Source organism: Eriocheir sinensis, chromosome 63, assembly GCF_024679095.1.
Source record: "Eriocheir sinensis breed Jianghai 21 chromosome 63, ASM2467909v1, whole genome shotgun sequence".
Classification (NCBI taxonomy): domain Eukaryota; kingdom Metazoa; phylum Arthropoda; class Malacostraca; order Decapoda; family Varunidae; genus Eriocheir; species Eriocheir sinensis.
The window spans coordinates 7,080,974-7,107,316 of record NC_066571.1 but is presented as its reverse complement, the minus strand read 5'-3'; the positions used below and the strand labels follow the sequence as shown (position 1 = coordinate 7,107,316).

The following is a 26,343-nucleotide window of genomic DNA, read 5'->3' as shown; positions in this document are numbered from 1 at the left end:
TCCTCGAAGGACTTGCTAGTATTGTTTTCTTTATTCCGAACCTTCCCTCCTTATGAACTCTCCCTCAAGCCCAAACTAACCAGATAATCTCTTTCGTTAGGCCAACTCTCCTCGCCTCAAGTTGCTTCATTCTTTCATCTCAAGCTTCTCTTCTTATCATCTTTTCCTCAGTGCCTTCTCCCCTCACCTCAAGTTGCTTCATTCTTTCATCTCAAGCTTCTCTTTTTATCATCTTTTCCTCAGTGCCTTCTCCCCTCACCTCAAGTTGCTTCATTCTTTCATCTCAAGCTTCTCTTCTTATCATCTTTTCCTCAGTGCCTTCTCCCCTCACCTCAAGTTGCTTCATTCTTTCATCTCAAGCTCCTCTCTCCATCTTTCCCTCAAGGCCAAAGTAACCACAATAATCCCTCTCGTTAAGTCTTTTCTCACCGCAAGCTGTTCTATTCTTTCAACTCAAGTTTCTATTCTTACTACTTCTTATTGCCCCTCCAGGTCAATCTTACCTGCCCCGTCAACCACACCTTCAGCGACTTCAACTCGACCATCAGCCTCACCTGTAATGAGGACGGGAACTGGACCTACGTAGACCCTGAGCTGCTCGTCTGCCGCATAGGTGAGTGAGTGATGTTTGTTTGTGTTGCTACGGAGGGTCGGTGTAGCGGTGGAAAGGGCCTTGAACGGATAGAAGTGTGCGCGTGATAGGACTGAAGATTCGTGGATCCTGGCCACATGTTTGCTCTTCTGTTTAGTGAATAAGTGAGGCTGTTTTGTGTTGCTGCGGGGGGTGAGTTTTGCGCTGGAGTGTCTTGAAGGGGTTTGAATGGAGAGGAGGGGACATGTGTTATGGACTGAAGATACATGGATCCTGACCCCATGTATTCTCTTCTGTTTAGTGAGTGAGGCTGTTTTGTGTTGCTGCGGGGGGTGAGTTTTGCGCTGTAGTGTCTTGAAGGGGTTTGAATGGACAGGAGGGGACATATGTTATTGGACTGAAGATACGTGGACCTGATCTCCAGTGTCCTCCTCCGTAGCCTATAAGTGAAGGAGTGAAGTTAGTTTACGTTGCCTCGGAGGGTGAGTTGAGCGGCGGAACGGATCTTGAAGAGTTGGGAGTGGACAGGAGTGAACGCGTGATAGGACTAGACGAATGGGAACCTCGACTTTCTCCTGTCACTTATTTTGCTCCTGAGGGTGAGGTTATTCTTCTTCTTCACATCAACGTCGAAACTGAACTCATCCCGCACTAGTCCAGCCACCAAAACCAAGATGTAGTTACGTTTCAATCAACAGGATCACCAAACAGCCCATGAAAATCCCAACAAGTTCTACGAAGGTCTTTTCAATCTGGCAAACTGAACCATACGGCCTTGAGTCAAACACGTGGAAGGAGTGGCCGTTGAGGAGTTCCCGAATCTTAATTGTCGCTGTTAAGTCGACCACAGAACCAAAGGACGTGACTTGATATTTAGAGGCAGAGGAAGCGTATGGTGTGAAGAGGTGGCCCCGCCTTCTCAAACACTTCGGGGCTAAGGGCCGCTTTCACAATCACTTCGTTTGTTTTGATCGTTACCAATGGCTGTTATCGCTGCTATAGTGTTTCCACGTAAAACTGGCCGATGGGGTAGTGGCGGCTGCGGGGTTAGCCTAGCCTCAGGGGAAGCTAAAATAGAAAAAAAGGAAGGCAGAAAATACACACACACACACACACACACACACACACACACACACACACACACACACACACACACACACACACACACACCCACCCCCACACACACTTAAAGACGCCCTAACCCTCGGAGGAGTTAAAAAAAAAAAAGCAGTGAAGGAGGAGAGCGGCACCAAAGAAGGGCGGGGCTCCAGACGCTCCCTTTCAGCCTTGGGTAATTTGATGAGACTCTTTACGCCCTCGAGACCTCCCCGCCATTGAAGTGAAGGTCAGGTATTTTAGCTCATTAAAGGTGTTAGTGGGGATGCCAGGTGTTATTAGTATTGTCTTAGTATTATTAGTATGAGTGTTATTTGTGTCGTTTTATTGGCGTTATTATTTTTCACTTCATTCATTATCGCTTTCGTTTTACTCTTTTTATTAGTATTGTCTAAGTATTATTAGTATGAATGTTAGTAGTGTTGTTTTATTTCTGTTATTATTTTTCATTTCATTCATTATCGCTTTCGTTTTACTCTTTTTTTTTATCTACCGTCCATTCTTTTCTCCCTTCCAACCATCCTTCCCTTTCCTCATATGCTCCTTCCCTCTTTTATCTCCCTCTTACCCAGTCTTTCCCTTCCTCCAAGCCCAATCCTTTCCTCCCTCCCCTTCATCCTCTCCAACCCTTGCCCCATCCCTCCTTCATTTCTCCCTCACCCAATCCTCTCCCTCCTCCCTCTCAGTTATCCTTACTCCCATATCCCTTCCCCTCTTCATCCCTTCCGCACCTAATCCTTCCCTTCCTCACCCAATCCTTTCCTCCCTGCCATCCATCCATCCTCCCACTCACTACCCCTCCCCTCCTTCATCCCTTCCTCACCCAATCCTTTCCTCCCTGCCATCCATCCTTCCTCCCACCCCCTGCCCCTCCCCTTCTTCATCCCTTCCTCACCCAATCCTTTCCTCCCTGCCATCCATCCTTCCTCCCACCCCCTGCCCCTCCCCTTCTTCATCCCTTCCTCACCTAATCCTTTCCTCCCTCCCATCCATTCTTACCCCCATCTCACCCCCTCCCTCCTTCATCTCTCCCTCACTTAATCCCTCTCCCCAGCATGCCCTGAGGACCCCCCCGAAGCCCCCGCCAACGCCACAGTGGAGGGCGTTGATCCCCCTTACTGGGTTGGGGATAACCTGACGGTGGCGTGCGAGGAGGGGCTGGGGCTGGAGTGGGGGGGCAAAACCGTCATCATCCAGTGCCGGGAGGACGGATGGACCGAGTTGAACCCAGGGTTTAATTGCACGCCAGGTGAGCAGGTGTGAGGGGGGAATGTAGGCAGGTAGGTAAGAGGGTAACTAAATGGGTTGATGGGTAACTTTTGGGTCGTAAAGAGGTTGTTGGTACGAGGAGAGAGAGGGCGAGGAAGGTAAGTTGATGGGATGTATTGGTGTGAAGAAGAGGGAGGTAAGAAGATAGGAAAGAGGGTGATAGGCAGTTTTGTGGTTATGAAGGGAGAAGTAGGCAGAAGAGGTATGAGGAGGAGATGGATTACTGGGTAGATTTAAGGTTACGAAGGAGAAAATTTATGAGAGAGGAGTGGGAGGAGAAGGTTAACAGGTGGACAACTAAATGAACCTATGGATGAATCAGTAGATAGGTCAGTGGTTTGGAAGATATGGACATAGCTAAGCAGATAGACTGGTAGAGAGGTGCTTAGATAGATAACATATATATTTTTAGTTTGGGTAGTAGAAAGCTGCGTTTGTAGTTATATACTAAGATGAATGCACATTATGGTTGTTAATTTGGACAACATAAAGGTTAGCAGATTGACAGGTAGGAAAATTAATTAATAAATATACGTATAGCTAGACAATATAGTGGAAGAGGTAGATATTAGCGGTTTATATACTGATTGGGAGACATAAATAGATAGACTGATAAAAAGTCGATAAAACAGAAATGTAAGTAAATAGATAGAGGCATGAGAAGTAGATAGATAGTTCGTAGGTAGGTAGATAGATAGTAAATAATCAGGGAAGGGAGTCTGAGCTATAAAAGGACGGAAATGTTCTGTCTAAAGCAATGTTGATGTATAAGATCGATAGGAAATGTGTGTGGGTGGAGAGAGAGAGAGAGAGAGAGAATATGCAAATTAAAAAGCAATCATTTTCCTGTCGCTTCCACATCCTCTCCACCACAACCACCACCACCACCACCACAGCCTGCGACCCCCCACCCTTACCCCCGGGCCGCGCGACGTACAACCACACGGGGCCAACTCTCTGGGGGGTGACGATCGAGTATTTCTGCTCCTTTGGGTTCAATCTCGGTCCCACCAATCTCACCTCCACCTGCAAAGAGGGAGCCTGGACGCGCACCTCCCTGCCGCCCTGCTTTGGTGAGTGTCATGTGTTGTAGTAGTAGTAGTAGTAGTAGTAGTAGTATTGGGAACGCACTATTTTACGAGGTATTCTCATTTCTCTTATTATTTTATCCTCTTCCTCCTCTTTCCTTTATTAAACTGATAGATAGATAGATGGATAGATACATACATACATAGACAGATGGATATGTTGTAAGATAGATAGATAGATAGATAGATAGATATGTAGGTAGATAAACAGATAGGTAGATAGATGGAAAGATAGGTCGACATTTGTAGTACTTCTATAAGACCTTCTTCTATAGTCTAATACTTCCAGCCCTTTAAATAGAGCAGGAAACTGATTGCCTTGTGCTGTTTTCATTCTTTTTTTTTTTACTTTACTGTTTCCTCCTTTTTCTCTCTTACTTGCTCATTTCTCTCCAGGGCGAGGAAAAAAAAAAAATAGTTCGTCTTCTTTTTTCTACTTTTCCCGATGAGTTGCAATTCTCTCGTCTCGTTGGCAGATCAAGAAGTATTGTCCCGTTTTTTCTTATTTTTTCCTGTCTTTTCTGTCTCGTACTCGATCTTATGTTTAAAAGCCAAAAAAAAAAAAAAAAGAAAGAAAGAAGCAGTTTGCCTTTTATTTTCGTATACATTCCCTGGCAAGATACATTTTTGTCCTCTTCCAATTTGGTCGAGTAGTAAACTGTCACCTTTTTTCTTTTTTCTTCTTTTTCTTCCTTCCTTCCTCTTCCTACGTCTCTTGTTCGCGATTCTTTATATAACACAAAGGAGACAGATTACCTTCCATTTTATTTCCTGGCGACCTGGATTTTCTCTTCACGACTCTTATCATTTTTATTTCTTCTTCTTCTCCTTTTCCTCCGTTTTATTTCTCCTTCTTCTCTTTCTTCTTCTTCTTCTCCTTTTTATTTCTCCTTCTTTTCATTCTTTTCCTTCTTCTCCTGGCGACTTGGATTTCCTCTTCATTCCTGCAGCCAGAACAGGATTTAAACGACTCTCTCATTTTTATTTCTCCTTCTCCTTCTCTTTCTTCTCCTTCTCCTTTTTTCTTTCTGCCTTTGATGTTCGTCGACGTACCTTTCTCTCTCTCTCTCTCTCTCTCTCTCTCTCTCTCTCTCTCTCTCTCTCTCTCTCTCTCTCTCTCTCAAGCCTGTAGGTGTATACATAAAGACAGCTGGGTAAAAAAAATAATAACTGCTGAATAACATGAATAAAATAAATAAAATCGTCACTTCATCAGTTCGCACAAAGTTACCTCGGCTGCGTTTTTTGCCTCATTAGAATTTCCGTCTCCCTAATGGAATCTATTTGATCTTCCAATTTAAAAGAACGTTTCGGATATGTAGATTTATTATTTGTTCTATTTGATATTTCAGCGAGGTATTTAAATTAGTTTCCATCAGTAAGAAAAAATAAATTATAAAATGGTTTCTTCGTCAACCTTGAACTTGACCTTCTTCTTCTTCTTCTTCTTCTTTTTGTATTAGTTATGTTTTCTTCTCATACCGTTTTGTTAATGAGTTCTTTTTCAATAACTAAGAAATCCCTAACCTCATCTATTTCTTTACATTGTTCTTATCTTTATTTATTTATTTATTTTGTTATCTGTTTTTTGGTTCTTTGGGGTCCGATGAGTTTATTTTTTATTACTGAATTGATAAAAAAAAACATAAAAGAAGGGTGTAGAAAAATCCCTAATCTTATCTATTTATTTACATTCTTATCTCTGCTTTTTCTTGCTATTTTTTTGTTTTCATTGATATTTTTTTATTGTCAGGTATTTCATTTTATTCCCTTAGTGAAAAGCTGAAGATAAAAAGTGACGAATTTTATCATCAAAGTTTTCTCACTATTGAAATGCTAAGATTGTTGTGATAAAAATGTGAAATATGTGAAAAAAATGCTATATACTTCTTTTTTTTCAATGAGTCTGTTTCATAATACTAATGCTTTTTTTCCTAACTTTTTTCTGATAAAGATTTCAGGAACATTTTTCATATAACTGTGCATATCTGATTACATGCCATTACCTCTGTAGTATTAAGATAGCCCCATGTGTGTGTGTGTGTGTGTGTGTGTGTGTGTGTGTGTGTGAGTTATATACTTCCATGATTGTAATGTATTAAACTATTGTATGAATTTTGAATATTCGTATTATTTCTCACTTCATGCTGCAGGCAATCCTTTTAAAAATAAATCACAATAGCTCATTACCACGGCAAATAACCTCCTTTCTGCCTGTGATGATGTGAAGGCCTCTTGATGTAATGTTTATTTCCTGGGCGGAGAGGAATGTGTCAAGCCTATCATATTACACAGCTACGGTAGGCTATAATTAGAGACTTACTAAATAGGTGCTTACATTACCACGGCAAACAACTCCTTTCTGCCTGTGATGATGTGAAGGCCTCTTGATGTAAAAATGTGGTTATTAAATGACCTTTTATGTAATGTTTATTTCCTGTGCGGAGAGGAAGGCGTCATGTCTATCTTATTACACAGCTAGGCTATAATTAGGGACTGTTACTAAATAGGTGCTTTCATTAATTGGTCGTGTTTGTTCATTTTTATCTTCGACTGATTTTTCGACAAACTGATTGGGCACACTCACGTATAAATAACCTCATCAGAGGCTCGGTTAAATATTGTGATGTCCATCCTCGAATCCTTAAATTGTAAACTGTATCCTCCACCTCAAACAAAGGAACGTGACTCTTGAAATGGTATTATAACCTCACTCTAGCACGTACAAATAAGCCTACTCCTCCAAATGGCCAAACAAAGTGTCTTACAAAGTGTTGGGGCTCACAGCAAAGGCAGAACACCATTTTTATTGTGAACATATATTACGAATTCTTAAACTCATCGGTAAGAGGATTGCTATTAGTCAAAATATAACCAGGAATTGCAAGTGGTGAGATAAGTATAATCCCATAGCCTAGTATATCCTTATGTATTTATGGACATTTTTTTTTTTTATATATCAGCTTGTCGAGTATTATACCAGGAGATGCAAGATTATCGTACAGATCAGAAATGTAATAATGGTACTTTCTGTTAACTTAATGTCGAACTACCATTGTTGTAAAAATAAACTTTCTTCTGTTATTCGAGTCATTCTAATATATAATTTATCAAAGGAGAAACTGAGGAGCAGAAGCCATAAGAAGTCCATCATTTCCTGTTTGCTGCACCGAGCTAGGCTATTTACATATAAAAGCTGGTGGGACGAGCAGAAAGTTCAATAAATATTTTAAAATTCATGTTTTGACGAGCATGCTTTACGGCGTTCCACAATAATATTTCCTGTGAGCTCCCCGGAAACGGAAAAAAAAAAAAAAATCAGAGGAGAATTTGGGTCACAATATTCTGGGAAATAAGTTTTTTTTTTTTTTTTTTTTTTTTACAACAAAGGAGGCAGCTCAAGGGCAACAAAAAAAGAAAACAATAATAAAAAAAAAGCCCGCTACTCGCTGCTCCTAAAGTAAAGCAGGTTTATCCTTCACATCCTCTTCTGGAAATCTCTCGTGAGGGAACGGAGAGGCCTGACAGCATAGTACTTCTGTTCGAAATTTGCTATTAACTAGTAGATTTTCACTCCTCCACAAAGTTAGGTACCAGAAGGAAAGTATATAGGAAAAAAATAAGAAAAAAATACACACACGGAAGCCTTCAGTACACACACACACACACACACACACACACACAAGAAAAAAAAAATGCATCCCCTCCGTGGCGTCTCGAAGCAGTACAACATAAACAGTACAAACATTAAAAGTAAAAGAAAATATATTGTTTGTAAGGAAAATCAGGCAAACTAAAAAAAGTCCAATGGATAAAGGCCAGAAAACAACCAATAATAAAGAAATGAGCATGAAGAAATCTACCCCTATAGTGTGCCGTTGCCAAGACTGCACACCTCAACACCCAAACAGCGGGACAACGTTGCCAGGTTGTCGTACTCTGCCTCTTACGTTTGCCGATTTTCGACCCAAAAACTGCTTTCATCACCCAAACAACTCCCTCTATATATGGTTATCGCTTATTTGGTTAATTATTGGTGCTTCTTGGCAACAGATATGGGCCAGAAACCGGTAAATACGCGGCTCTTGAGTACGATAATCTATCAACGGTGCCCGGGCAACGTTGCCAGACTCTCGTACTCAGCCTCTTATGCTTGCCGATATCCGACCCAAAACCTGCCTCCTCGACCTCAATAACTGCCTACACATATATTTATCGTTAAAATGGTTAATTATTGGTGGTTCTTGGCAACATATATGGGCCAGAAACCGGTAAATACGCGGCTCTTGAGTACGATAATCTGCCCGGGGTGGGACTCGTAGCGGCCCTCAGCTCATCACGTGCGCGGTGTTTGTTGTGATGGCGGCGCTGTGTGTGCTTACTGCGGGTTGTCTTCTGGACCCGCTGGCCGCTGCTTGGATCCCTGGAGACTGGCAGGTGTGCGAGGGACGGACTTGTGAACTTGTGGACTGACTGAAAGGTGTGTAGGTTATAAGGTGTGTGGCTGAATGGCTAGGGGAGTGAGGGAACGTGAGGGAGTGACAGGTTCAAGCTTGCTCGTCTGTCTGTCTGTCTGTATGTCAGTATCTGTTTGTCCGGTTGACCAAACTTCGTGGCTGACTGAATTACTGACTTGCTGACTGATTGGCTGACTGGCTGGGTGAGTGACGGAACGTGGGGAGTGACAGGTTCAAGCTTGCTCGTCTGTCTTTCTGTCTGTCTGGTTAACTCAACAACCCCGTGTCTGACTGGCCAACTGAATTACTAAGTAGCTGACTGACTGACTGAGTTCCTGGCTGGCTGACTTATTGGCTGACTGTCTGACTGGCTGGGTGAGTGAGGGAACGTGGTGAGTGACAGGTTCAAGCTTGTTCGTCTGTCTGTGTCTGGTTAACTAAACAACCCCGTGCCTGACTGGCCAACTGAATTACTAAGTAGCTGACTGACTGATTGAGTTCCTGGCTGGGTGGCTGACTGGGTGTGGAGTAATTGATAGTTTAGGCTAATTGCTGGACTGGTTGATTGCTGGCCGAGTGATTACGCGGTTGACTACTCAACGACTTGTTCACTGACTGGCGGGTGTCACCGAGGAGCACCTGGCATTTTCTCCTCTTCCTGTAGAGGTAAGTGAAAAAGACGTTGGGTGATTTTTGAAATTTTTGTAGCCACCTCCGCTGCCATGTCAACAGCGGTGCAGTGCGAAGCGTGTCACACGTAAACAAAACAAAACAACAATAATAATAATAATAATAATAATAATAATAATAATAAGACTAAATTCAACTTTACCAAACAAAACCTGACCCTAACATTACCAAACATGACCTGTGCCCTGAAATGCGATGTGCTAAACTGTGCTCATAATTTTTTTTTAACGTAATTATATTGAAGTTTCTCTTATTATCCCGAGGTACTCAGTTACTGCACTGCATACAGAGACCAAGATACATCACATTATGATTTTATTAACCGCGCAAGATGGCTACAATACATTCAACATTCCTCAAGGTCTATTTATAGTTTGAATGGTTATTTTTACGTGTGGGGGCGGCAGCAAGGAATGTAGAGGAATGCAGGCTTATTCGGACCTTGGGTCATTCGGACCGGATTCGGACCCACGTCGTGGGTGATTCGGACCCATGTTGTGGCTGATTTGGACCCATGTTGTGGCTGATTCGGACCTTTCTTGACTATTTCGCAGTGCATGAGGAAACGTTTCTTTTGTATAGATAATCAGTTGCCAGGCTGACCACACAACAAGATGAGCGACGTGCAGTACATAGAGTGCAGAAAAACTGTGACAGAGCGCCACCAGGCCAGTTAAATCTACATTCGCTAGAAAGGCGAAGGTTGCGAGGAGACTTGATAGAAGTCTATAAATGGATGAAGGGATTTTATAAAGGGGATGTCAATAAGATTTTGATTGTAAAAGAGCCAGGTAGGACGCGTAGCAATTGTTTTAAGTTAGACAAATTCAGATTCAACAAAGACATAGGCAAGAATTGGTTCACCAATAGAGTGGTGGACGAATGGAACAGGCTTGGCAGCCATGTTGTGGGTACCAATACGGTAGATACATTCAAGAAGAGGTTAGATAAAGCCATGGATGGTGAGGTAAGGTGGGGTTGAGTGTACAGGAGCTGCCTTGTATAGGCCAACCGGTCTCTTGCAGACTCCTTACGTTCTTATGTTCTTATGACTGCGACTCCTGTGGCGGCTGGCAACACCGACGATGTGGAAACACAGGCAATAATTATGTTGATCTTTAACTCGAGCAAAAAAATGGTGCCGAATTATGGTGCCACGCCCTTTGTGTTGAGGAGAAATAACCTTTTACATGTGTAAAGTGCGTAAGTGAAAACGTGCATTTAATCCTATTTCTTGCTATCTGCTTTACAGGTTTAATATAGATATATGTACAAAAAGCTGCACCGCGCTGATATATCTTTTACCTTCGTGTGCGATGGATGCAAGCACTTAAGTTCAATGAGCTTACACAACAGGTACATGCTGTCCTACTGACGGAGTGACATTTCAGATTTAATTAAAGTTTGTTACGAAATTATATTTATAAATCCAGCAAATTCATGTTGTATATGTTTATGTGCGATAATTTTCATTATTCCGAGGGAGTCGGATGAAGAGTCCTTTGATGTGTCACGCCCAAACTGGTCACTGAATGACGATAATGAAGCATTGTGAGTACCGCGCCAACTACTGTCAATACTACATAAAGAGCAGTGCTTCCACAACAATTTTTTTTTTTCTTAACTCTGATTCAAAATTTCCTCAGATTTCCTTGAAATGAGTCACTAATTTCCTTACATTTCCATATGATCATTTAAATCCGGTTCTATTATTTTTTTTATATTTATTCCCAGATCCCTTTCTGGTGACTTAAGTGATGCAGACCCCCCTTCGACGCAGGATGATAAGGTTACCTTTACTTGCGTTGAGTCTGGTACTGAGCGGGGCAAGCCAACGTTGAGTCTGGTACTGAGCGGGGAAGCCAAAGTTGATTTCCAGCGAAGGCTTCGCATTTACTTTGAAACGCACACAAAGAAAGGGGACACTAGAATGGCGATGCAGTTTCCGCGGAAAATTGAATCCAGGCTCAGTTATTGTTAGGCAGACTGGTGAGGATTCATATTCAACTGGAATGGTAACCCACACACCCAGCCAGGCCTGGCCTCCTTACAGCTGTTTAGATAAACTCTCAGGTGGGCATGCAAGGGCGTAGAGGGGATTCGTATAATTATATTATATTGATAGGCGAGATTGATTATTCTTGCTCTCAACGATTTCCTTTTTTTCAGTGAAAACTACAGGAAAAGCACACGTTTACGAGTCGGCAAGCGACGTAGTGGGTGTCGTCAACGATTGCTTTAGTGTTCCAAGTCGACCCGAGGCTTCGAGGCCGAACCGCAACACACTCATAAGAATAGTTAACAGAGCACGGGCCTCGCATCGGCCAAAGGATCCTACTGACTTGTTCTTTGAGGTGCGTTATAATGATGGGGAGACTTGATGATGCGGACATACACTAAGGAAATATAATGAAAAAAAAGTTACTTGTTTTGTTGGGGTTCTCTAATGTACCTAATTAATTCTTTTTTAGATCGACCATGACTACCTCGAGGAGACGATACCTGAAGAATTCTTACGGGCAACTGTAACAGCTGGAACCAAAAAGCACCTTATATTCTTTACAACAAAGTAAATGCATTTGTTACTTAGGGGAAAAACTTGGTTCATTGATGGCACCTTTAAAGTAGTCAAGAGTCCATTCTGTCAACTGCTTTCAATTCATTGCTTTGTGAAATATGACAATTTTATTATTGTTTTTTTATACTTATCACATTATATAACAATACTATCTGTATTATTGTAATGCCCTTTGCCGTCACTGGTGGCTGACATGTTATGATCCTTTTTATATAGTAACAACCTTTTTTTATTTTCTTGTATACTTTGTAACTTTGTACTTTTTATTTTGATCATGACACACACACACACACACACACACACACACACACACAACGTATTATTAACACTAATTGGCTACGAGGGCCGAATAAGCCAGGAACAAGGGCCGAATAAGCCAAAGTGGTCCGAACGAGCCAGGGTCCGAATAAGCCTGCACCGATGTAGAGGAGTAGGAAAGGAAGGGAAAGGAGAGGAGGTATAATTAATGTAACCGAGGAAGGGAAGAAGGGGATCACAGGTACGGCAAGGAATTTAGGGAAAAGAGGGGAAAGAATTTTGGAATGTTATCGAGGAGGAGGAGGAGGTGCTGGTGGCAGGCGTGTGAGGTGTTTGTGAGGAAAAGGAAGGAAATTCGAGCTGATGTGTTGATGGCTTGGGAGGAAAAGGAAAGGAGAAAAAAATATCGTATACTGCTAAAGGTGTAAGTGTGTGTGTGTGTGTGCAACAGGACTGAGTCTAGGTCCTATGTAGCGTATCATATTACAGTTATCATATCGGTCATTGATTTTGTAAGTGTGATCCGATTTAATTAGGAAAAAAAGGTGTGCATGCATGTGTGTGTGTGTGTGTGTGTGTGTGTGTGTGTGTGTGTGTGTGTGTGTGTTCTAATAACTTTCATGCTCGGGATATTAATTTTACCGAGTGTTTGCTGATTAAATTAAGATCCATTAGCTGATATTTATGCTTTCCCCGATAATGGTTCGCCTCGTTACGCAGTGAAAGAAAGACTCGTGGAACAGTGTGTAATTAAAGCATAAGAAACTGTCCCCCCTGGGCCCCCTCCCCGCGCTGTGCTGGCCTCATCACCAGCAGTTTGGGGTAAAGGTCTGGGATTTAGGTCACGTGATGATGGTGATTAGCCTTGCAGAATGAAGCGAATCGGCCATTGTCTGTTGCGATAGAAAGAAGAAAAACGGGAACTGTTGGTGCGGAAGGAGCGTAAAAATATATATTGTTGGTGCTGAGGAAAATTTGGGTCATGTGACGATAATGATTAGCCTGGCATAATGGCACGCCTCTCTGCTGCGATAGACATAAGAAATACGGGAACTGTCGGTGCGGAATGAGCGTAAAAATATATAGTATTTGTGCTGAGGGAAGTGTGACTTTGACACGGAAATTGAAGCTTAACAATATTCCCTCAAATTAATTTGATAGTAGATTATAAACAAGTGGCAATAAGCTTATGGATAATAATAATGTAAAATACGTCTGGGTGTCTTTATAAAATAATATATATTTCGCTATCTACCTATCTATCTACCTATCTATATCTATCTGTTTGCTTCTCTGTCTGTCTGTGTATATATATTTATAATCCCCCTCCACGCACACACGCTGGAGTGGAAGTGTTTGAGGACTGTATTGACATAGAGTGAACTCAATGGACCTTGATATCCTGCAATAAAAGCACACTGGCGTTGAACGTATATTGCTGATATTTTGCAAAAGTTCGTTTCTGATTCTGTAAAAAAGGTTGTGACCTATCACCAGTAATTTGCAGTTTCGCAACCATGGCGGCCGTCACACAGCACTAATTCGGGAGCAATGGTGACTGGACCAGTCAGGATGCGTGTGTATATATGATATGTTGTGTTTCAATAAAATGTTTTATATATATAAATATATATATATATATATATATATATATATATATATATATATATATATATATATATATATATATATATATATATATATATATATATATATATATATATATATATATATATATATATATATATATATATATATATATATATATATATATATATATATATATATATATATATATATATATATATATATATATATATATATATATATATATATATATATATATATATATATATATATATATATATATATATATATATATATATATATATATATATATATATATATATATATATATATATATATATATATATATATATATATATATATATATATATATATATATATTATATATATATATATATATATATATAAGAACATAGGAGTCTGCAAGAGGCCGGTAGGCCTGTACGAGCAGCTCCTTTGACCCTAAGCTCCGTGTATCTAACCCCACCTAATATCGCTGTCCATGAATTTATCTAGTCTATTTTTGAATGTGACAATTGTATTGGCACTCACCACATGACTGCTAAGCCTATTCCACTCATCCACCACCCTGTTAGTAAACCAAATTTTGCCTATGTCCCTGTTGAATCTGAATTTATCCAGTTTAAACCCGTTACTTCGTGTCCTACCCGGTTCTCTTACCAACAAAACCTTATGAATGTCTCTCTTATTAAAGCCCTTCATCCATTTATAAACCTCGATCATGTCTCCACGCACCCTTCGCCTTTCTAGAGAATGCAAGTTTAACTGTTTGAGTCTTTCCTCGTATGGCAAGTTTCTCAACCCCTGAATCATCTTAGTCATCCTCCTCTGCACCGATTCTAACATTTTGATATCCATTCTATAGTAGGGTGACCAGAACTGAACCGCATAGTCAAGATGAGGTCTAACTAATGCTAAATATAGTTTGAGGAAGACTTCGGGGCTTCTGTTGCTTACGCTCCTTGAAATAAATCCCAGTACCCTATTAGCTCGATTTCTAGCTTGAATGCATTGTGCCCTTGGACGGAGATCAGAGCTCACTAAGACCCTAAATCCTCTCGCACCCAGACCTACTTATGAGAGTATCCAGTACCGCATAACGCCCTCAAACCTTCCTTTAAAAAATACCTGCAGGTCAAATTACTGATACATGAAACGGTTTTAAGTAATGTAAGAAATGTAAGAAATGCAATCCCAGACGCCATACTGTTGCTTCTAATCCTCCCTCACCAGCCCTTCAGCCAGGGCCTTGGGCTGGGTAGTCACCCTGGCCTGGTGAAGGAGTGGCAGGGGGAAGTGGTCTTTGTCTGTGGTCTGTGGTCGTCTGTACGAGGAGTCTGTAGTCAGCGGTGTTTGTGTGTGCGTTAATGAGTAACCGACTTCGAGTATCACAAACACCGCTACTGTTCAGAAGAGCGACTCCGAAGTGATCCCAGTGTACTGGGCATGGTTGAGAAATTCCCTCTGTGCTAGGAGTCTGTAGTCAGGGGTGTTTGTGTGTGCGTTAATGAGTAACCGACTTCGAGTATCACAAACACCGCTACTGTTCAGAAGAGCGACTCCGAAGTGATCCCAGTGTACTGGGCATGGTTGAAATTCCCTCTGTACGAGGAGTCTGTAGTCAGGGGTGTTTGTGTGTGCGTTAATGAGTAACCGACTTCGAGTATCACAAACACCGCTACTGTTCAGAAGAGCGACTCGAAGTGATCCCAGTGTACTGGGCATGGTTGAGAAATTCACTCTGTGCTAGGAGTCTGTAGTCAGGGGTGTTTGTGTGTGCGTTAATGAGTAACCGACTTCGAGTATCACAAACACCGCTACTGTTCAGAAGAGCGACTCCGAAGTGATCCCAGTGTACTGGGCATGGTTGAGAAATTCCCTCTGTACGAGGAGTCTGTAGTCAGGTGTGTTTGTGTGTGCGTTAATGAGTAACCGACTTCGAGTATCACAAACACCGCTACTGTTCAGAAGAGCGACTCCGAGGTGATCCCAGTGTACTGGGCATGGTTGAGAAATTCCCTCTACGAGGAGTCTGTAGTCAGGTGTGTTTGTGTGTGCGTTAATGAGTAACCGACTTCGAGTATCACAAACACCGCTACTGTTCAGAAGAGCAACTCCGAGGTGATCCCAGTGTACTGGGCATGGTTGAGAAATTCCCTCTGTACGAGGAGTCTGTAGTCAGGTGTGTTTGTGTGTGCGTTAATGAGTAACGGACTTCGAGTATCACAAACACCGCTACTGTTCAGAAGAGCGACTCCGAGGTGATCCCAGTGTACTGGGCATGGTTGAGAAGTATCGTTAAACTGGTGCTTTTCTGTGGTCGTCTGTACCAGGAGTCTGTAGTCAGGTGTGTTTGTGTGTGCGTTAATGAGTAACCGACTTCGAGAAACACAAACCCCGCTACGGTTCGGAAGAGCGACTCCGAAGTGATCCCAGTGTACTGGGCATGGTTGAGAAATTCTGTCTGTACGAGGAGTCTGTAGTCAGGGGTGTTTGTGTGTGCGTTAATGAGTAACCGACTTCGAGTATCACAAACACCGCTACTGTTCAGAAGAGCGACTCGAAAGTGATCCCAGTGTACTGGGCATGGTTGAGAAATTCCGTAGTGTGGGCATTGTCTATGGTCGTCTGTACCAGGAGTCTGTAGTCAGGTGTGTTTGTGTGTGCGTTAATGAGTAACCGACTTCGAGTATCACAAACACCGCTACTGTTCAGAAGAGCGACTCCGAAGTGATCCCAGTGTACTGGGCATGGTTGAGAAATTCCCTCTGTACGAGGTGTCTGTAGTCAGGGGTGTTTGTGTGTGCGTTAATGAGTAACCGACTTCGAGTATCACAAACACCGCTACTGTTCAGAAGAGCGACTCCGAAGTGATCCCAGTGTACTGGGCATGGTTGAGAAATTCCCTCTGTACTAGGAGTCTGTAGTCAGGGGTGTTTGTGTGTGCGTTAATGAGTAACCGACTTCGAGTATCACAAACACCGCTACTGTTCAGAAGAGCGACTCCGAAGTGATCCCAGTGTACTGGGCATGGTTGAGAAATTCCTCTGTGCTAGGAGTCTGTAGTCAGGGTGTTTGTGTGTGCGTTAATGAGTAACCGACTTCGAGTATCACAAACACCGCTACTGTTCAGAAGAGCGACTCGAAGTGATCCCAGTGTACTGGGCATGGTTGAGAAATTCCCTCTGTACGAGGAGTCTGTAGTCAGGTGTGTTTGTGTGTGCGTTAATGAGTAACCGACTTCGAGTATCACAAACACCGCTACTGTTCAGAAGAGCGACTCCGAAGTGATCCCAGTGTACTGGGCATGGTTGAGAAATTCCCTCTGTGCTAGGAGTCTGTAGTCAGGGGTGTTTGTGTGTGCGTTAATGAGTAACCGACTTCGAGTATCACAAACACCGCTACGGTTCAGAAGAGCGACTCCGAAGTGATCCCAGTGTACTGGGCATGGTTGAGAAATTCCGTTAAAGTGGGCATTGTCTATGGTCGTCTGTACCAGGAGTCTGTAGTCAGGGGTGTTTGTGTGTGCGTTAATGAGTAACCGACTTCGAGTATCACAAACACCGCTACTGTTCAGAAGAGCGACTCCGAAGTGATCCCAGTGTACTGGGCATGGTTGAGAAATTCCCTCTGTACGAGGAGTCTGTAGTCAGGTGTGTTTGTGTGTGCGTTAATGAGTAACCGACTTCGAGTATCACAAACACCGCTACTGTTCAGAAGAGCGACTCCGAGGTGATCCCAGTGTACTGGGCATGGTTGAGAAATTCCCTCTACGAGGAGTCTGTAGTCAGGTGTGTTTGTGTGTGCGTTAATGAGTAACCGACTTCGAGTATCACAAACACCGCTACTGTTCAGAAGAGCAACTCCGAGGTGATCCCAGTGTACTGGGCATGGTTGAGAAATTCCCTCTGTACGAGGAGTCTGTAGTCAGGTGTGTTTGTGTGTGCGTTAATGAGTAACCGACTTCGAGTATCACAAACACCGCTACTGTTCAGAAGAGCGACTCCGAGGTGATCCCAGTGTACTGGGCATGGTTGAGAAGTATCGTTAAACTGGTGCTTTTCTGTGGTCGTCTGTACCAGGAGTCTGTAGTCAGGGGTGTTTGTGTGTGCGTTAATGAGTAACCGACTTCGAGAAACACAAACCCCGCTACGGTTCGGAAGAGCGACTCCGAAGTGATCCCAGTGTACTGGGCATGGTTGAGAAGTATCGTTAAACTGGTGCTTTTCTGTGGTCGTCTGTACCAGGAGTCTGTAGTCAGGGGTGTTTGTGTGTGCGTTAATGAGTAACCGACTTCGAGTATCACAAACACCGCTACTGTTCAGAAGAGCGACTCCGAAGTGATCCCAGTGTACTGGGCATGGTTGAGAAATTCCTCTGTACGAGGTGTGTGTAGTCTGGTTTGTTTGTGTGTGCGTTAATGAGTACCCGACTTCGAGTATCACAAACACCGCTACTGTTCAGAAGAGCGACTCCGAAGTGATCCCAGTGTACTGGGCATGGTTAAGAAATTCCCTCTGTACGAGGTGTCTGTAGTCAGGGGTGTTTGTGTGTGCGTTAATGAGTAACCGACTTCGAGTATCACAAACACCGCTACTGTTCAGAAGAGCGACTCCGAAGTGATCCCAGTGTACTGGGCATGGTTGAGAAATTCCCTCTGTACTAGGAGTCTGTAGTCAGGGGTGTTTGTGTGTGCGTTAATGAGTAACCGACTTCGAGTATCACAAACACCGCTACTGTTCAGAAGAGCGACTCCGAAGTGATCCCAGTGTACTGGGCATGGTTGAGAAATTCCCTCTGTGCTAGGAGTCTGTAGTCAGGGGTGTTTGTGTGTGCGTTAATGAGTAACCGACTTCGAGTATCACAAACACCGCTACTGTTCAGAAGAGCGACTCCGAAGTGATCCCAGTGTACTGGGCATGGTTGAGAAATTCCCTCTGTACGAGGAGTCTGTAGTCAGGTGTTTTTGTTTGCGTTAATGAGTAACCGACTTCGAGTATCACAAACACCGCTACTGTTCAGAAGAGCGACTCCGAAGTGATCCCAGTGTACTGGGCATGGTTGAGAAATTCCCTCTGTGCTAGGAGTCTGTAGTCAGGGGTGTTTGTGTGTGCGTTAATGAGTAACCGACTTCGAGAAACACAAACCCCGCTACGGTTCGGAAGAGCGACTCCGAAGTGATCCCAGTGTACTGGGCATGGTTGAGAAATTCCGTTAAAGTGGGCATTGTCTATGGTCGTCTGTACCAGGAGTCTGTAGTCAGGGGTGTTTGTGTGTGCGTTAATGAGTAACCGACTTCGAGTATCACAAACACCGCTACTGTTCAGAAGAGCGACTCCGAAGTGATCCCAGTGTACTGGGCATGGTTGAGAAATTCCCTCTGTACGAGGTGTCTGTAGTCAGGGGTGTTTGTGTGTGCGTTAATGAGTAACCGACTGAGTATCACAAACACCGCTACTGTTCAGAAGAGCGACTCCGAAGTGATCCCAGTGTACTGGGCATGGTTGAGAAATTCCCTCTGTACGAGGTGTCTGTAGTCAGGGGTGTTTGTGTGTGCGTTAATGAGTAACCGACTTCGAGTATCACAAACACCGCTACTGTTCAGAAGAGCGACTCCGAGGTGATCCCAGTGTACTGGGCATGGTTGAGAAATTCCCTCTGTACGAGGAGTCTGTAGTCAGGGGTGTTTGTGTGTGCGTTAATGAGTAACCGACTTCGAGTATCACAAACACCGCTACTGTTCAGAAGAGCGACTCCGAAGTAATCCCAGTGTACTGGGCATGGTTGAGAAATTACCTAAGTACGAGCAGTCTGTAGTCAGGGGTTTGTGTGTGCGTTAATGCGTAACCGACTTCGAGTATCACAAACACCGCTACTGTTCAGAGCGACTCCGAAGTAATCCCAGTGTACTGGGCATGGTTGAGAAATTCCCTCTGTACGAGGAGTCTGTAGTCAGGGGTGTTTGTGTGTGCGTTAATGAGTAACCGACTTCGAGTATCACAAACACCGCTACTGTTCAGAAGAGCGACTCCGAAGTGATCCCAGTGTACTGGGCATGGTTGAGAAATATCGTTAAGGTGTCAAGTTTGGTGAACCGGCGATATTGGAACTACGCCGTTGATGTCACAGTCGGTGAGCCAGCGATGTGAAGCAACGCTGACGATGTCATAGTCGGGTAGCCAGCGATGTGAAGCAACGCTGACGATGTCATAGTCGGGTAGCCAGCGATGTGAAGCAACGTTGACGATGTCATAGTCGGTGAGCCAACGATGTGAAGCAACGCTGACGATGTCATAGTCCGTGAGCCAGCGATGTGAAGCAACGCTGACGATGTCATCGTCGGTGAGCCAGCGATGTGGGAGCAACGCTGACGATGTCATAGTCGGTGAGCCAGCGATGTGGGGGCAACGCTGACGATGTCATAGTCGGTGAGCCAGCGATGGGGGAATAACGCTGACGATGTCATAGTCGGTGAGCCAGCGATGGGGGAATAACGCTGGTGGTGTCATAATCGGTGTGCCAGCGATGGGGAGTAACGCTGGTGGTGTCATAATCGGTGTGCCAGCGATGGGGAGTAACGCTGGTGGTGTCATAATCGGTGTGCCAGCGATGGGGAGTAACGCTGGTGGTGTCATGATCGGTGTGCCAGCGATGGGGAGTAACGCTGGTGGTGTCATAATCGGTGTGCCAGCGATGGGGAGTAACGCTGGTGGTGTCATAATCGGTGAGCCAGCGATGGGGAGTAACGCTGGTGGTGTCATAATCGGTGTGCCAGCGATGGGGAGTAACGCTGGTGGTGTCATAATCGGTGAGCCAGCGATGGGGAGTAACGCTGGTGGTGTCATGATCGGTGTGCCAGCGATGGGGAGTAACGCTGGTGGTGTCATAATCGGTGTGCCAGCGATGGGGAGTAACGCTGGTGGTGTCATAATCGGTGAGCCAGCGATGGGGAGTAACGCTGGTGGTGTCATAATCGGTGTGCCAGCGATGGGGAGTAACGCTGGTGGTGTCATGATCGGTGTGCCAGCGATGGGGGAGTAACGCTGGTGGTGTCATGATCGGTGAGCCAGCGATGGGGAGTAACGCTGGTGGTGTCATAATCGGTGAGCCAGCGATGGGGAGTAACGCTGGTGGTGTCATGATCGGTGAGCCAGCGATGGGGAGTAACGCTGGTGGTGTCATAATCGGTGAGCCAGCGATGGGGAGTAACGCTGGTGGTGTCATAATCGGTGAGCCAGCGATGGGGAGTAACGCTGGTGGTGTCATAATCGGTGAGCCAGCGATGGGGAGTAACGCTGGTGGTGTCATGATCGGTGTGCCAGCGATGGGGAGTAACGCTGGTGGTGTCATTATCGGTGTGCCAGCGATGGGGAGTAACGCTGGTGGTGTCATAATCGGTGAGCCAGCGATGGGGAGTAACGCTGGTGGTGTCATGATCGGTGTGCCAGCGATGGGGGAGTAACGCTGGTGGTGTCATGATCGGTGAGCCAGCGATGGGGAGTAACGCTGGTGGTGTCATAATCGGTGTGCCAGCGATGGGGAGTAACGCTGGTGGTGTCATGATCGGTGTGCCAGCGATGGGGAGTAACGCTGGTGGTGTCATAATCGGTGTGCCAGCGATGGGGAGTAACGCTGGTGGTGTCATAATCGGTGTGCCAGCGATGGGGAGTAACGCTGGTGGTGTCATAATCGGTGTGCCAGCGATGGGGAGTAACGCTGGTGGTGTCATAATCTGTGTGCCATCGATGGTGAGTAACGCTGGTGGTGTCATATCGGTGTGCCAGCGATGGGGAGTAACGCTGGTGGTGTCATTATCGGTGTGCCAGCGATGGGGAGTAACGCTGGTGGTGTCATAATCGGTGTGCCAGCGATGGGGAGTAACGCTGGTGGTGTCATAATCGGTGTGCCAGCGATGGGGAGTAACGCTGGTGGTGTCATAATCGGTGTGCCAGCGATGGGGAGTAACGCTGGTGGTGTCATAATCGGTGTGCCAGCGATGGGGAGTAACCCTGGTGGTGACATAAACGGGTTGCCAGCGATGGGGAGTAACGCTGGTGGTGTCGAAACCATCAGGAGTCTTGCAGAGGGCTTAGACAGAGCAATATCGGGTGCCCCGTGAGCTTCAAGTATCTACGCGTAGTCAAATGCCGCAGAAAGCACACGGGAGTCACTGGGACCACGCCTTACAAGACCCTTCATCGTGCGTGTGTCTCAGCTGCGGGACGGACGGGAAGCAGACGCGACGCCTCCACCTCAGGCTGGATCTGCTCGTGGGGAGAACTGGAGGTCTCGGCGAGGCGGTCGGCCGTGGGACTAGCGCTCACCCTCGAGACGCAGGTGGCGATACTGAAAAGATAAGCAGCTGAAGACACAGATCAATTATAAATTGTAGGAAAACCTTTGATCAGAAGGTTGTGTGAAGTAGGATGGTAATGTTTATTTGAAGGTGAGGTGGAGTGAAGGCGGCGGTGGTGGTGGTGGTGGTGGTTGTGTGGGGACGGTGGATGCTGGTGGAGAAGGCGGGAAATTGATGCGAGAGAGAGAGAGAGAGAGAGAGAGAGAGAGAGAGAGAGAGAGAGAGAGACGGAAACACTCATACAAACTACAAAAGAAGAGCGAAAGAAGAAGAAAAAATAATAACAAACTTCCTCGTTTTGGCGACGTTAACTTATGGCATCTTAAGTTTCAAAGCAGCAACCAGCCAGGTAGCAAAGAGGTAACTAACTAACCAGGACAGGTGTGTGAGGAGCAGGTGTGTGAGGGAACCGTAGGGAGGGACGTCAGGGAGGAAGGAAGGAAGAAAGCAATGAGAGTGAGAGGAGGATGAGGAAAAACCACTGGGAAATGAGAGATGGGAGGGAGAGAAGGAGGAAAGGAGGGAGATTGAGAGGAAGGGAGAAAGGATTTAGAGTGAAAGAAGAGGCGAGGACGAAGAATCACTGCTAAAGGAGAGGAGGGAGGGAGGGAGGGAGAAAGAAAAGACTAAAGAACTGGCAGATGAGAGGAGGAGAGGTGTAGGAGGGAGGGAAGGAGGGAAGAAGTCTAAGCGAGTGTAACATTGTTTTGTCCCCGGCGTATGTACGGAGGAGCAGGAGGAGGAGGTGGAGGTGGAGGAGGAGGAGGAGGGGAAGGAGGAGGAGGAGGAGGAGGAGGTGGAGGAGGAGGAGGTGGAGGAGGAGGAGGAGGAGGAGGATCAGGACGAGGAGGAGGAGGAAAGGGAAAGTTGCAGCCGCGTAAACTGCGGTGTTGCAGGTAATTGGCGAAGGTAGTGTGTGTGTGTGTGTGTGTGTGTGTGTGTGTGTAGCAGGAAATGCAAATCAGACCAGAATCAGCAAAAAAGAAAAAAAAAAGAATGCAAAACGAATAAGAAAGAAACGAAACGAAAAGCAGAAACAGAGAAAATAAAAGAAAAAAAAGTTGAAAACCAAACAAAGTATACCGAGAAAAATAGAAGAAAGAAAAGAAAAATTTAAAACAGACAAAAAAAAAATCAGAAGAGACGATGAAGGGAAACCCTTACCTCTCCCTGCTTGTCCTTTGTTATCATCTGTTTTCCTTTCTATTAGTGCGTATTTCCTCACTTCTTATTTCTCGTCCTCTTCCCTTCCCCTCCCTTTACTTCCCTTATTTCCTCCCTTTGTCCTCCATCATCACCTCCATCCACTTCCTTCTGCTAATACATCCTTGTTTCTCTATTAGCTTATTCCTCTTTTATTCCCTTTACTTATTTACTTTATCCCTTATTTCCTGTCTTTTTATTGTTCCCCTTATTTTTTCCCTGTTTCTCGTACCCCTCCTTCCCTCAATTATAACACATCCTTATTTATCTATTACATCATCCTTTCTTTATTCCCCTTGTCCCTTCCCCTATTCCTTTTTATCTCTTCTTATAATCTCCGTCCCTTTCCTTCAAACATATCTTCACTTTTCTATATTCTCTTCTCTCTTATCATCCACCTTTATTTCTCTTCCTTTTATCACTTCTCATCTTTCTTTAATAACATCATTACTTCTTTATTTTATCCTCCCTCCCCCTATTCTCCCTTTCTTATATATATCTTATATATATATATATATATATATATATATATATATATATATATATATATATATATATATATATATATATATATATATATATATATATATATATATATATATATATATATATATATATATATATATATATATATATATATATATATATATATATATATATATATATATATATATATATATATATATATATATATATATATATATATATATATATATATATATATATATATATATATATATATATATATATATATATATATATATATATATATATATATATATATATATATATATATATATATATATATATATATATATATATATATATATATATATATATATATATATATATATATATATATATATATATATATATATATATATATATATATATATATATATATATATATATATATATATATATATATATATATATATATATATATATATATATATATATATATATATATATATATATATATATATATATATATATATATATATATATATATATATATATATATATATATATATATATATATATATATATATATATATCATTGCCTGCATCACACAGTAACGCAGCACTTGCCCGAAAGTATAATTACTGCACAATACCCTTTTAACATTAGGCTTTGAAGTTTTTGCCGCGCCGTCACCTCCTACATCAATACACTGGTACAGCTTCGATTTTAATTAGATTCCATTAACTTCGTACTTGTATAAAAGCATAGTAATTATTATAGAAGACTACCTGTCCCTACCTGTGTGTAGCAGGTTTTAATGACGTCGTAATATCAATATTATATGCTACCAAAAAAATGAATATCGTCTATTATTTTTTCAAAATGTATTGATTTTTTCGTCCTCAGAGTCCTGTGTAAAACACAATTACTGTTCACGACCTTTTTTGACGAACTCGTGGCCGTCACTCTGCATCCAACAAAAGGAAGACAAAGAGTTCCAAACAGATTTATTTGCCACATCAAACACGAGCACGGCGCCACTTCCATTGATAATACATTTTTTCTTCTTCCTGGGACATGGGCACATTCAGGGTGGAAACAATAACCTGTACATATATATATATATATATATATATATATATATATATATATATATATATATATATATATATATATATATATAAATCCACTACATTTCATAACGTATTTTTGTCTTTTTTTTTCTCCCTCGACCACCATCCAATTGTGTAGGGGGGGAAAAATGCCTGTGATTTAAAAGCGAGTAAAAGCCCAATTATTAAGCGTTATAATCTGGAGGTCAGGGTGTGCTACGTGTCGCCTGTTCACTATCGCGAATGTTGAGGCTTCGTTGGTGTGACGGAGGACGAGACTAACTGAGGATCATATAGTCACCTTCGTAAACAAACCCCCTAAGTCAATATTCTCTACTTTACAGGAAATCAGAAAAGAACTGTCATCATCTCATTTGGCGTAATATTTAGGCAGAAATGATAAGGCCAATTCCAGAACACTCAAACCCTGAATGACGAAAGGCAACTATACAAAAATGGGCGTCACATGTTGAAAAATTGATGTTGACAAAAACCTGGAAATCACTGAAAAATGACATGGGCAATTATTTTATGAGGGTGACGATATTCTTAAACACTTCGGTGCCCAAGTACACAAATTTGACAAGGCTTTCCTAATAGTTTCGAGGATTCCCAGGGGTAGCTTTATGACCCTGGTAGCAGTCTGACCCTTCCTCTGTGTCTTGAACCTAACAAAACGCTCATTAGAACCCGACTGATCTCCTATTTGGTCTTTGGAAATGGTTGATGGGAGAGGCCGAAGCGTCTCAGAATACCAGTAGAATGGCAGTAGGCTTCCAGGTTTGTTGCAGTACGAAAGCTGTATGTTCCTTAATCTTCGTGTTTCCTCAGCTTCCATTTCTCGCAACTCAATAATCTGTACTACTTATCTTAAAGGGCTATTACACTGGGCAAATTTTCCGTGGATCTTCAGTCATACCACGATTTCCGCTGGCGTGGTTCTCATATTTGCGTGGTTTTCTGACGTGTCCACGATCTTCCAAAGCTACGGTAGATTTCATTGAAGGACGACGGTATTACTCACCATCATCATCATCAGCGATAACAACAAACAATTGAGAACCACGCTAGCGGAAATCGTGGTTTGACTGAAGATCCACGGAAAATTTGCCCAGTGTAATAACCCCTTTGCGCTTCTTATCTACATCATCACATCCATGTTCCCAAGCTACTGTTTTTCCTATGTCTATCTTCTCTTACGTTTCCTACCTACATCATCACATCCATATTCTCGTTTCCCTTTCTCCCATCTTCTACGTTTCCTACCTACATCATCACATCCATATTCTCAAGCCTCCCTTTCTCCCATCTTCTCTAACGTTTCCTACCTACATCATCACATCCATATTCTCGTTTCCCTTTCTCCCATCTTCTACGTTTCCTACCTACATCATCACATCCATATTCTCAAGCCTCCCTTTCTCCCATCTTCTCTAACGTTTCCTACCTACATCATCACATCCATATTCTCAAGCTTCCCTTTCTCCTATTTTCTACGTTTCCTACCTACATCATCACATCCATATTCTCAAGCTTCCCTTTCTCCTATC

The 26,343-nt window shown here is 43.1% G+C and overlaps 1 protein-coding gene and 2 long non-coding RNA genes across 36 annotated transcripts in view; all 3 read left to right on the top strand.

The window, feature by feature from the left end:
- The window catches only part of LOC126986936 (uncharacterized), a 59,865-nt gene extending 55,218 nt beyond the window's left edge, over positions 1 to 4,647 (top strand). The window contains exons 28-30 of the mRNA XM_050843455.1: positions 493 to 613; positions 2,763 to 2,957; positions 3,874 to 4,647. Coding sequence (XP_050699412.1) covers positions 493 to 613; positions 2,763 to 2,957; positions 3,874 to 4,070 — 513 coding nt within the window. The 3' untranslated portion in view covers positions 4,071 to 4,647. The remainder of the gene's footprint in view (positions 1 to 492; positions 614 to 2,762; positions 2,958 to 3,873) is intronic.
- Positions 4,648 to 8,428: 3,781 nt separating this feature from the next.
- On the top strand, positions 8,429 to 11,895 carry LOC126986772 (uncharacterized). Its single transcript, XR_007739943.1, has 3 exons — positions 8,429 to 8,545; positions 11,382 to 11,566; positions 11,684 to 11,895. It is a non-coding gene; the product is annotated as an uncharacterized LOC126986772 (long non-coding RNA).
- Positions 11,896 to 14,905: 3,010 nt separating this feature from the next.
- LOC126986934 (uncharacterized) lies at positions 14,906 to 20,379 on the top strand. 34 transcript variants are annotated; one of them, XR_007740040.1, is made up of 7 exons: positions 14,907 to 15,222; positions 15,778 to 15,838; positions 16,308 to 16,433; positions 16,713 to 16,864; positions 17,170 to 17,388; positions 17,527 to 17,831; positions 19,277 to 19,469. It is a non-coding gene; the product is annotated as an uncharacterized LOC126986934 (long non-coding RNA). The 34 variants fall into 34 exon arrangements; XR_007740046.1 differs by lacking the exons at positions 14,907 to 15,222; positions 15,778 to 15,838; positions 16,308 to 16,433; positions 16,713 to 16,864; positions 19,277 to 19,469 and adding exons at positions 15,368 to 15,639; positions 15,918 to 16,003; positions 18,197 to 18,616; positions 18,920 to 19,045; positions 19,599 to 20,379 and having other exon boundaries at positions 17,527 to 17,587; XR_007740049.1 differs by lacking the exons at positions 14,907 to 15,222; positions 15,778 to 15,838; positions 16,308 to 16,433; positions 16,713 to 16,864 and adding exons at positions 15,368 to 15,639; positions 15,918 to 16,003; positions 18,197 to 18,616; positions 18,755 to 18,833 and having other exon boundaries at positions 17,527 to 17,587.
- The last annotated feature ends 5,964 nt before the right edge of the window (positions 20,380 to 26,343 follow it).